This window comes from Nothobranchius furzeri, chromosome 7 (assembly GCF_043380555.1).
Source record: "Nothobranchius furzeri strain GRZ-AD chromosome 7, NfurGRZ-RIMD1, whole genome shotgun sequence".
NCBI lineage: Eukaryota > Metazoa > Chordata > Actinopteri > Cyprinodontiformes > Nothobranchiidae > Nothobranchius > Nothobranchius furzeri.
The window spans coordinates 24,810,601-24,822,623 of NC_091747.1; the positions used below are offsets into that span (position 1 = coordinate 24,810,601).

General features: G+C 46.3%; 1 protein-coding gene across 3 annotated transcripts; it reads left to right on the forward strand.

Moving 5' to 3' along the window:
• Window positions 1-1,860: 1,860 nt before the first annotated feature.
• Window positions 1,861-11,820, forward strand: LOC129160770 (spectrin alpha chain, non-erythrocytic 1-like). 3 transcript variants are annotated; one of them, XM_070552938.1, is made up of 7 exons: window positions 2,315-2,818; window positions 9,749-9,871; window positions 9,942-10,671; window positions 10,747-10,881; window positions 11,160-11,308; window positions 11,454-11,653; window positions 11,736-11,820. In XM_070552938.1, exons 3-7 carry the CDS (start codon window positions 10,606-10,608, stop codon window positions 11,798-11,800), a joined length of 615 nt encoding a protein of 204 aa, XP_070409039.1. In that variant the 5' UTR covers window positions 2,315-2,818; window positions 9,749-9,871; window positions 9,942-10,605; the 3' UTR covers window positions 11,801-11,820. The 3 variants fall into 3 exon arrangements, with proteins under 3 accessions (XP_070409038.1, XP_070409039.1, XP_070409037.1); XM_070552937.1 differs by lacking the exon at window positions 2,315-2,818 and adding an exon at window positions 1,861-1,983 and having other exon boundaries at window positions 9,749-10,671; XM_070552936.1 differs by having other exon boundaries at window positions 9,749-10,671.
• The last annotated feature ends 203 nt before the right edge of the window (window positions 11,821-12,023 follow it).

Below are 12,023 nucleotides of genomic sequence, written 5' to 3' on the forward strand. Positions count from 1 at the left end.
AAAATAAACAATTCATTAATGAGGCAAGAACTTTCTCTCTCTCTCTCTCTCTCTCTCTCTCTCTCTCTCTCTCTCTCTCTCTCTCTCTCTCTCTCTCTCTCTCTCTCTCTCTCTCTCTCTCTCTCTCTCTCTCTCTGTGGAAGCCCCACTCTAAGGGAGTTTGCAGTGTATTAGTGAGTCATATATTGTACAACCACAGTCATAAAGTTTTCAATCAGTAGTTTTATTTCAGTATGTATTTTTCCAGTATCACAAAAAATGTAATTTTATATGGTTAAAACCATCTAGCTTATGTGCACTTTTTAAAACACTGCCCAGCAAACATTCGGACGTTTAATGACAGTTGAACGGTCACAACTGTAAAATACCTGAAATTAAGAAAAATTAACATGACATCTACTGCATTTTCCTTGCCCAGACTCAAACCTGGATCCTCCGGGGCGAGGGTCACCCGCTCTCCCAGCTGAGCTATGCCAGCAACTACTGAATAGCAGACTTTTTTATATAGATAGGTAGAGGGTAAAGTGCGGGGTAAACTAACCAATCAGAGGACAGAGAAGATCTGCCACAGGCCACGCCTCCAGAGTGCCAAAAGCCCTTACAGCCGAGCGAGCAGGAGTCAGAAACCGAGCGCGCAGAGAGGCTGCCGAGCGCGCACAGAGGCTGCCGCGCGCGCACGTTTTCCTCTGCCGTGTGCTCGTTGACAACGCGCGCACGCAGGTTTGTCACTTGTGCACATCCTTGTGCGCTCACAGACACAGTTTGCTCCCTCTCAGTGCACAAATGACCTCTCGCCATGTATATTTCCGCTCGCGAGTCCCTTTCACACGCGCGCTGCCATGTATATTTTCGCTCGCGAGTCCCGTTCACACGCGCGCTGTGGACCCAATGCGCGTGCACGGGTTGTGGCACGCTTTAAACGCCATATCTGTGGCCCTTCACACTCTCTATTGGACGCTCCTATAGAGAAACCTTACATAAACAAGCGCGTGTACACGCACAGGTGCTCACATGGTGCTCTCAAAAGTATGGGCTTGGGCACGTTCAACACAGGTCTTAAAATTATGGTGGGCACTTAATGCACTGTGATTTATTATCGTGTGATTGTTCAGTTAAACAATGTTGATTTTATATTTCTTCACCAGGTTGACGCGGTGATAGCTTGATCTTGTTGTATTGTTGTTGGGTCCCATTTTTTTGTTTGTTTTTTGTTACTGTTTTCTTTCTTTCTGCAGGTCTAGAACAAGCCCCCACAATGCCGCTCTTTTTTTTTTCTTCCTATTTTTACTTCACCCTGTGTCTTAATGATTTTTAGCTGTTATTTTTGGGAATTTTGTTGTATTTCCTTTTTATCTTTTATCTGTGTTCGACATGTTTATATAATGCCTGTTTAATTAACCAACATTTTTAGTGTACAGCGCCTTGTTTGGTTGTAATGCCTTGTGAATGCGCTTTATAAATAAAATTGGATTGGATTGGATTGGAAAAATGGTCCCATCCCGGAAGTAAGAAAAATTGCAGTTCCACCCTCATCCGCTGGGGGCTGGTGCCAGAAGCGAGCAAATCCTCATTGACTCCCATGTTAAAAATGCCGATTTCACAGCAGAAATAAACATGTTTACAAAAATTCCAAAAATTGTTTTTTGTCTAAATTATCTAGTTTATACTCATGACAACTCTGAGGGGGGTGAATTTTTTTCTCACTCTTCTGTTTAAGTGTATTGAAAGCCTAAAATTCTGTATAATTAATGAGCATCCGACACACGTGACCGCCGCCTCAGACCCACGTGACCACAGAGCTAGCTCCGTGGAAAGGCCTCAGTACAGCCTCGGTCCCTCCTGGAAACTGTGTCGGGATTTTGAGTCTCTGTGCTTGCGAATTCTGTTTTGGATATTATTTGTGCAATTGTTGGACAAAATGACTTGCTGTGGTATTAATTGCACTAATAGAGCGTCCAAGGAGTCTCCACTTCATTTTTTTTGGTAAGTTAAAATCTATATTTGTATTTAATGTCACTGCCTCCTTTAAACTAGCTGAGTTTACCGAAGCAGCTAGCTAACTATCAGTTTAACATGTAGCATGTACTGTTTAACCATGAAATTTAAATGTAAAATACGGTAAAATAATTAATAGGGCATATTTCGATGGGTAATAGGGTAAAACCCAGTGCATTTAAGATAAAAATGGGTTGAAATATGATGGAGTGCGCCGCTTGGAGGGACACTCCTGTGCTCCATTCTTTCATCCGGTAATCCCCAGCGGTCAGGCCTGTAGCAATGAGAATTGCTCTTAACCGTGTGTTCCGCCCGGAGTCTAGAGAGTGTAACACCGGAGGGTGAGAGATAGACACACATGGCTGATTAAGTGTTCAATAAAGGTTTGCCTCGGACGAGGAAAAGTCAATTGAGCATCTTGTGGAATTTATAGAGAGAACAAGATGAAACATGGTGGCAGCGGGGTCTAGAGAGGTCCACACCGCGCTCGGATGAAGAAAGATTGAGTGGACGGTACCGACGTGTCCAGCTAGGCTAATTAGCCTCGGAGGTGCTAACGGCTCAGGACAGCAGGTGAGACGCTGACGAGCAGCGTGCAGCGGCGGCTACGATGGATGGATTAAAGCCACCCGCACAGTGGAGCATGGATGCAGTTAACCTGTCTAAGGCGTGGAAGACATGGAAAGAAGAGTTTACACTCTACACGGAACTAGCTCTGCCGGATGCTGAGGAAAAGGCGAGAGTGAAGCTGTTTTACTATCTGATCAGGGAACGGGGCAGAGAGCTCTGTGGCACGCTGATCGGAGCTGAGGCAAGAGTGACAGTAAGTGAGCTGATGAGAAAAATAGATGAACACTGCAATCCCAAAGTTAATGAGACTGTGGAGAGATACAGATTTTTTGCACGCAATCAGGCTCCTGGAGAGAATATTGATAAATATGTTACAGACCTGAGGATGCTGGCGAGCACCTGCAACTTTGGACAATTAAAAGACTCACTGATTAGAGACAGGATCGTCTGTGGCACAAACAGCTCCAGCTGGAGGGAAAGGTTGCTCAGAGAGGAGAACCTCACATTAGACAGATGTCTAGATATTTGTAGAGCAATGGAGATTTCAAGAGAATACAACAAAACAATAGCGGGACAGGCTGAGGAAGAACTGCATGCAGTAAAACAAAAAGAGAGAAAAAGACTAGATAAAGAGATATCATGCAGATTTTGTGGAAGAGCACATGAAAGACTCAAATCAAAATGCCCAGCATATGGAAAAAATGCAAAAAATGTGGCAAAGAGAACCATTTTGCTATAGCATGCAGGAGTAAAAGCAGCCAGAGAGAAAATGGGAAAAAAGTGCACATAGTGATGGAGCAGGACTCAGATTCCTGTGAGGACATAATGACTGTCACAGCTCTGACACAGACTGCAGTAGAAGTGAACCAGATCAAAGAATCAGACAGAAAGAAACGAGAGCAGCTGTTTGCAGGCATGATGATTGGTGACAGCCTGGTCAAGTTTCAAGTTGACTGTGGAGCAACATGCAACGTTATTCCCATCAACATGTTGAACCAGAACGTCAAAATGGAGCACACAGACAAGGTTCTTGTGATGTACAATAAGTCAAGGCTGTGCCCATTAGGAAAGTGTAAGGTCAAGCTGACAAACCCAAGAAACAACAAAAAGTACAGAGTCGAGTTCCAAGTGGTAGAGGAGGATTGTAAAACGCCTCTACTGGGGAGAACAGCTAGTGAAGCGATGAAGTTAATACAAGTTAAGTATGATAACATCTGGACGTTGGACAGCTCAGTGACAACAGTTCCATCAGAGAAAAACACATGGTTGTTGGAAGAGATAAAGACTGAGTTTCAGGATGTGTTTACAGGAGATGGATGTTTACAAGGAGAATACAAGCTGGAAATCGACACAACAGTGCAGCCCGCCAAACTGCCAAAACGAAGAGTCCCAGTGTCGATGATGAAACCACTGAAAGAGGAACTGAGGAGTCTTGCAGACAGACAAATAATAGCACCAGTGGAATGCAGTACTGAGTGGATCAGCGGGATGGTGACAGTGCAGAAACCAAATGGCAAACCCAGGATTTGTATTGACCCGAGACCGCTCAATAAAGCTCTGAAGCGTAGTCATTTCCCGTTACCAACAATAGATGACATCTTGCAAGATGTGTCAAAAGCGAAAGTTTTCACAGTGTGTGACGTGAAACATGGCTTTTGGCATGTAAAGCTTACAGAAGAGTCGAGCCATCTCACGACATTCGCAACACCATTTGGTCGCTTTCGGTGGCTGAGAATGCCGATGGGGATCAGCCCAGCGCCGGAGGTCTTTCAGCGCAAACTGATGCAAGCGTTAGAGAACCTGCCAGGCACATACATCATTGCTGATGACATCCTGATCACTGGAAAGGGGGAGACAATGGAACTGGCAGAAATGGATCATGACAGAAACCTGAGACTTTTCCTGGAACGCTGCAGAGAGAGGAACATCAAATTGAATGTGGAAAAACTCAAGCTTAGAAGACAGGAAGTACCATACATCGGGCATCTACTCACAGCTGAGGGCCTGAGAGCTGACCCTGAGAAGGTACGGGCCATCACAGAGATGCCACACCAACTGACATAAAAGGGGTGCAGAGACTAGTTGGAATGATCAACTATCTATCCAAGTTCTACAAGCATCTGTCAGACGACTGTGAGCCTCTCAGACAACTGACACACAGAGACAGCCTATGGGAGTGGACAGACGTGCAGGACGAAGCATTTAAAAGACTGAAAGAAAAACTAACACAAGTCCCAGTTCTGAAATATTACAGCCCTGAAGAAGAGCTAACGCTGCAGTGTGATGCCAGCGAGACGGGGCTGGGAGCAGCCCTGACTCAACAGGGAAAACCAGTGGCATTTGCAAGTCGTGCACTGACGCTCACTGAGAGAGGCTATGCACAAATTGAGAAGGAATGTTTGGCTATTGTGTTTGGGATGGAGAAATTCCACCAATATACATATGGTCGCCTTGTGAGTGTGCAATCAGACCACAAGCCACTCGAGAGCATTATTAAAAAGCCACTGTTACATGCACCTAAGAGACTGCAAAGGATGTTATTGAGGCTGCAAAAATATGATATACCATAAATCCTCTAATACAGGCCCGGGCCTGTATTTGACTCAAGCTCATCAAGCTCCAGGCCTTTATCGAAGGAGGGCCAGTATTAGAGGCAGGCCTCTATTTCTATTTGAGCAAAATGAACTAATGGTTCGCTGGAGTTTTTGACAATTAAAATTGCAACCACATTTTCAAAGTTAAACGCATTTCTTTTAACAAGGGTAGTTCCTGCTTCAGCCCTCTCCCCCCTCCCCCTGCGCAGCAGCCGCAAACTCACTGATGCGCCTGCAGCCTCTCGGAGTTCCTGCTGCTCTAAACATTAAAATAATTATTTCATTTTCTGTTCCTCACTTCTGATTACCTTCAATGGTGTCTGTTTGTTGCAACAGCAGGTACAAAAACTAACTTGTTTTTATTTGACTATTTTTCTGTCCTGTCTGTTTATTATCTTCCTGCATCTCCTCTCAATCCTAAAGAAAAACTGCTGCCTGGGTTCATATATATTCACCTTATGAGTTACATTTGAACTGCTGTTCTAAAAGATCTACCGACCGCAAAAACAGCGGAGCGCTCGCTGTTTGGCGGCCGTATCAGTGATCAGTGCGTCGGAGGACAAGGTGATGCGCGCAGCGCCCCGCTCCACAGCATGCGGCGATACACATCAGGCGCAAATAAAAGACAGAAAACATTAAAGGAAATGAACCGACATGAACGATCGCGTGTCAGTACCTACGGTCTGGCACAGCGCGTTGCTGATCACAGAGAATGTGATCATACGATAATTCAATAGGGAGCGTGGTTTCACAGACGCGGAAGTGATAGCGTCGGTGAAACGCCGGCTGCTCTAGGAAACCCCCGAGCGTTCGAGCGTCAACGAAGTGACACGGAAATGCCGGGCTTTCCAGAAGTAAGTAAGATAACTTACTATGAGCTGATAGTTCGTTGGATTGATTGGTAGGTTGGAAACTCTGATCATGAATCTGAAGAAACAATGACTGAGTGGTGAGCTGGAAAGGCGACTTCCGTTTATAGCCGCGGTTTGTGACGTAGGTGCGACGTGGAGGGAATCCCCGCGAGGGGCATGCTGGGAGTCCCTACTTCGCGGATTTTCACCTATCGCGGCCAGGTCTGGAACGCATCTACCGCGATAAACGAGGGATTACTGTAGTTCATACACCCCCTACTGCTGCTCTCCAGAGTGTTCTGCAGCATAATCAGCACGTTCTCTTTGAACTTGATAGTGTAATGACCTGGCTGGGGTTGTAAGCCAGGTGCATTCTGGGTATTGTGTTATATGTGTTTCCTATCGTTCTGCTAGTTCCTATGTGCTGATTTGCGTGTTGTGTGAGTGTTATGTAAGCCACAGGGAAGGTGATGTGTGTTCTGTGGAGCAGGTTGAATTGGCATGGTTAACTGACACCGTGACTCTGTGTGGTAGGAGCGTGATAGAGGATCGTGTCTGTAGCTTTACAAAGCGTTGAAGAAAAAGCCTAATAAAGGTCTGCGTGAACCCCTACTGCCACCTGCTGGTTGATTTGTGGACTTTAACCTTTGCAGCTGGGACGCTCGTACTTGCTTGTTACCACATTCCATCCGGCCACAATAAGAGACCGGCCATTATTTACCTCCGCTGACTCCGACACCGGCCAAAATTGGAGACCCGGCCTTTAATTGAATACCGGCTTGTATTAGAGGATTTACGGTAACCATAACATATGTTCCAGTGTTCCAGGCCGCGAGATGCTACTCGCTGATACGCTGAGTAGGGCCTACCTGCAGGACAGCATCAAAAGCCAGACAGAGTTGGAGACAGAATGTGTCAACATGGTGGATTATGTTCCTGTTTCAACAGAAAGCATGGACAGAATACGGGCAGGGACAAGAACTGACAGCACATTACAAATGCTAATAAAGACAATACAAAAGGGGTGGCCGGCCTGTAAAAAAGAGGTACCTGTGGGAATAACCCAGTTCCAATCGTTGCAAGATGAACTGAGCACACAGGATGGATTGGTCTTCAAGGGAGAGAGAGTGGTGATTCCACAAGCACTCCAGGCAGATATAACACAGCGAATTCACTCAACACACATCGGAACAGAAGGGTGCCTCAGGAGAGCTAGAGACTGCGTCTACTGGCACGGTATGAATGACCACATCAAAAAGTACATAGCTACATGTGACATATGTCGGTCTGTGGATGCAAGACAACAGAAAGAGACACTAAAGCCACACGAGCCGACCACCAGACCATGGACCAAAGTTGGGACAGATTTCTTCAGCTTTGAGGGTAGGGACTACCTAATAACAGTTGATTATTACTCCAACTTTTGGGAAATAGATTATCTACCAGATACCAAGTCGAGTACTGTAATTAGGAAACTAAAGGCTCATTTTGCACGTCAGGGAATCCCAAATATTGTGTTTTCTGACAACGGGCCCCAGTACAGTTCGACAGAGTTTGCCAACTTCAGCCGGAAATGGGAATTTCAACACCATACCTCATCCCCGGGCTATCCGCAGAGTAATGGCAAAGCGGAGTCTGCGGTTAAAACTGCCAAACGACTCATGAAAAAGTCAAAATTGGCTGGACAGGATCCATATTTGGCCTTATTGGACCACAGAAACACCCCAACACAAGGTTTGACTACCAGCCCGGCACAGAAACTGTTAAGCAGGAGGACGAGGACACTCCTCCCAATAGGAAACAGATTGTTGCAACCCAAAGTGACTGATGACAGGTTGGCACTGAGGAAAAACACAGAGAGACAAACAAAGTACTACAACAGGACGGCAAAGGACATGGACACATTAAACCCAGGGGACGTGGTGAGAGTCCAACCTTTTGAGCAACACACCTTATGGTCCAAGGCTAGAGTGTGTAACACTCGGGGAAACAGATCCTATGATGTGGAGTTGGACAATGGCAGAGTCCTCAGAAGGAATCGTCGCCATCTGAGGCGAGCTGCGGAGGTCGGAAAAGACATGTCAGCACATCCCCAGCCAGAGGGACAGAACCTTACTGGGCTGACACAGAACGAGGGGAACATACAAATCAGCACTACCAGGTCAGGACGGGTGGTACAACAACCCGGATATCTGAAGGACTATGTATGCAATTGAGGTATTATATGAGTTATGTTGAGATTTCTTTAAAAAAAAAAAAAAAAAAAAGTAGAATGATATGTTGACTTATATGTTGAGATTTGTTAAAAAGAAAAATAAAAGTGGAATGATGATGAGTTATATGTGGAGATTTGTGTACTGGTTGGAGAACAGAACAACGCCTCTGTGATAATATTTGGAGGTAGGGCTTTGTGATCTGTTTACTAGTGGGGAGAAAAAAAAAAAGTAAATACAAATTTTTACTTCTGGGGGGAAATTGGGTCCAACAAAGAAATGTCATGTCTAAGTTTTGTGCCAGTTGCATACGGAGTTCTCAACGAATGAAAAGTTCAGTGTCTTTGTAAAAGAAAAGGGATGTAGCAATGAGAATTGCTCTTAACCGTGTGTTCCGCCCGGAGTCTAGAGAGTGTAACACCGGAGGGTGAGAGATAGACACACATGGTTGATTAAGTGTTCAATAAAGGTTTGCCTCGGACGAGAAAAAGTCAATTGAGCATCTTGTGGAATTTATAGAGAGAACAAGATGAAACAAGGCCGGGCAGCCTGACCGATGCGGCGCCTAGCTGCTGCGGGCTGACCGCTCGTGGAGCTCTCAAACTCGGAGACAGATCTGACCGGAGAAATACTGCAGCTCGTTGAGAAGTCTATAGGGCATACAGCGTTTCCCTTAAATCCCACCGCCACGCCGACAAGATCCCGAGTTTCTTTGTTTTTGTTGGCGCTGTTTACCGAAGAAGCAGCGGGAACACCAGCAAGTTTCATCAGACTCGTAAAGTTTGTTTTTGCAGGGGACCCCCTGTATTTTACCGCTTCCTCCTGCGGTCTTCCCCTATTAAAATTTAAAATGTGTAACTTTATGTATTGGGATGAATGAGTAATATTCATGTTAAACTAAAACGTTAGGTATTTAGGGGGAAAAAACAAAATAATAAACATTATACAGATGTCAAATAAATCAAACTGTAATTAAACTATATATTTTCAAAGTCTCGATTCTGGATAAAATCCAGCAACATATGCTTTATAAATAAACACTACACATGGCTTTTACACACACACACACACACACACACACACACACACACACACACACACACACACACACACACACACACACACACACACACACAATGTTACATTGTGATTTCATAGTAAATATTCTATTTGGCGAGAGATAAATTTTATTGTATTTATCCTAGTGAATCTATAATTAAACAGGTAAACTAGTAGTAGCACATCCAACGTCAAGGAAAGTAAATAGTTATTATCAGGAGAGGGAGAATGTTTAAGTGGTTAGCAGCAGTGAGCTAGACGATGGCCCCCTCCATGAGGCCACCACAGCTCAGCAGAACATCGTTGTAGCTTCTTCTGGGGAGAAAAACACTTAGAGAAAAAATAAAGTTAACAGCTGAAATAGCCGGAAATAATACAGTTAAAGAGCAGATTGTAGAAGAAAGAAACCCCTGGGTTAAACTGGTCTGTCTACTGCATAATGCTGAACTCTAACATGTGTCCTCAGGGAAGGACCTGATTGGTGTCCAGAACCTGCTGAAGAAGCACCAGGCTCTGCAGGCTGAGGTCACAGGTCATGAACCTCGCATCAAGGCTGTCACCCAGAAAGGAGAGACCATAGTGGAGGAAGGTAGAGCAGGTCTGGTCCTGACATGTTTCTGAGGTGTCTGCAGGTTCTGGCTCACTTTGTTTGGGTCCAGGTCACTTCGCTGGTGAGGAAGTGAAGACTAAACTGTGGGAGCTTCATGGACGTTGAGACACGCTGAAGGCCAAGGCGTCCCAGAGGAGGCAGGACCTGGAGGACTCTCTGCAGGCCCAGCAGTACTTTGCGGATGCTAATGAGGCCGAGTCCTGGATGAGGGAGAAGGAGCCCATCGTTGGAAGTCCAGACTACGGGAAAGACGAGGACTTGGCCGAGGAATGGAAGTCCCTTCCTGAGAAACTCCAATCGCTTTTCTTTGCTCTCTTTCCAGTCCTTTCCAGTGTTTCTGTATTTGTCAATTCCTTTGGTTGTCTACCAGACGTCGTTGCTCGTTTGAGCGTCTCATGGGTTAGGGGTAGAAGTGCTGGCCTCGCACAGGAAGTGATGACAAACGTGTTCCCGTCGCTCTTATTTCAAATGGTTTACGAGCTGTGATGTGTGTTCCCGCTGCAGAGCAGCCATGACACGTGGCAGCCGGCAGAAGGCTCACGCTTTTCCACTAAACACCCGCAGGGCTGCGTCTGCGGTGAACTGAGCAGGGTTTGTTTTACGGTGGCGGATCCGATTGGACCATCGCTGCGAGAAAGCTCCAGTTGTGTCAGACGAGCTGAAGGTTCTGATGTTCTGCTCCACAGGCTCTCCTGAAGAAGCACAAGGCCCTGATGTCGGACCTGTCGGCTTACGGCAGCAGCATCCAGGCCCTGAAGGAGCAGGCCCAGTCCTGCAGGGTGAGTTCAGAACCCTCGGCCCGTCAGAACATTCTTATCCACCACGTTCTAACACCAGACCTGTTAACCCGACAGCAACAAGTGGCTCCAATTGACGATGAGACCGGGAAGGAGCTGGTTCTGGCTCTGTACGACTACCAGGAGAAGAGTCCTCGAGAGGTCACCATGAAGAAGGGCGACATCCTCACGCTGCTCAACAGCACCAACAAGGTTTGTGTGCCCTTCACAGCCGAGGAACGACCTCCAGCTCAGAGCGACCATCTCCACACCTGCTTTGTGTTTGTGTGACTTTAGGTTGTTTTACTTGAACTCGCGTCTTTAGCTGAATGAGGATGGAGAGACGGGTGTGGAAAACAGGAAATGTGTGTGAAACGGCTTTTGTCCACACGAGTCAGGGGAGGAGCAAACGCCTGTCGAATGTTGTGGGCGGAGCCTGTGGTTGTGTGTGCTTGGATGCTTCAGCCAGTTAATGGCGGTGTGTGTCTCAGGACTGGTGGAAGGTTGAAGTGAACGACCGTCAGGGCTTCGCTCCAGCTGCCTACGTGAAGAAGCTGGACCCGACCCAATCGTCCTCCAGGGAGAACCTTCTGGACGAGCATGGCAGCATCGCGGCCCGGCAGGAGCAGATCGAGAACCAGTAAGAGACGCCTGCTATTCTTCTTTTGGCTCACTAACAGCTTCTGCTCTGAGGTGGTGGCCACAGGTGCCTACTTCCTGTGAATGTTGTTGTTCTAACGACCTGGTTCTGTTCTGTTTGCTCTAACCTCTGACCTCTACTCCAGGATTCTGATATTCAGCACATGGACCAGGATTTGGATATTCAGCACACGGACCTTATCACCACCCTCCATAACCCACCTCTCATCTCACCCAGTGCCCCATCCACCAGGACGCCCCGCTTCTCTCCACCTCTGCTCCCTCTCCTGCGCTTCCCCCGGCTCTCTACCTCTCCCTCCTCCAGCCAACACATACACCCACCACAGTAAGTCTGCTGAACACCTCTGCCTGTCTACAATGGATTTTGAAACCAGAACCTATGCTCACCTGTGTTCTCCCTCCTCCAGACGCTGAGCTGTTGTTGCAGTTCCAACCACAGACTTATCTGTGCACCTTAAGTTCCTCCTTATAAATAAATCATTTTTTCCATCAGTTTTTGGTCAGTGTTGTATTCTGCATGTCTTGGGTTAAGTACCTTCCTCCAAACATGACACTCCTCTTCAAAGAGCAAATCTGTTCAGCACATTCTGACAGACAGACCACCATTCTTCTGTCATGTTGCTGTACAGGACATTTTTAGAGTTTTTCTTTTTAAAAATTAATAGGATTACATTTATAGTGCAATACTTTCACAT

Bases quoted from the DNA above. Each gene is read 5' to 3' on its own strand.
- LOC129160770 (XM_070552937.1), top strand. From the start codon at position 10,606: ATGTCGGACCTGTCGGCTTACGGCAGCAGCATCCAGGCCCTGAAGGAG. The intron at 10,882-11,159 runs GTTTGTGTGCCC...TGTGTGTCTCAG, and splicing joins TGCTCAACAGCACCAACAAG to GACTGGTGGAAGGTTGAAGT. The intron at 11,309-11,453 runs GTAAGAGACGCC...CCTCTACTCCAG, and splicing joins CAGGAGCAGATCGAGAACCA to GATTCTGATATTCAGCACAT.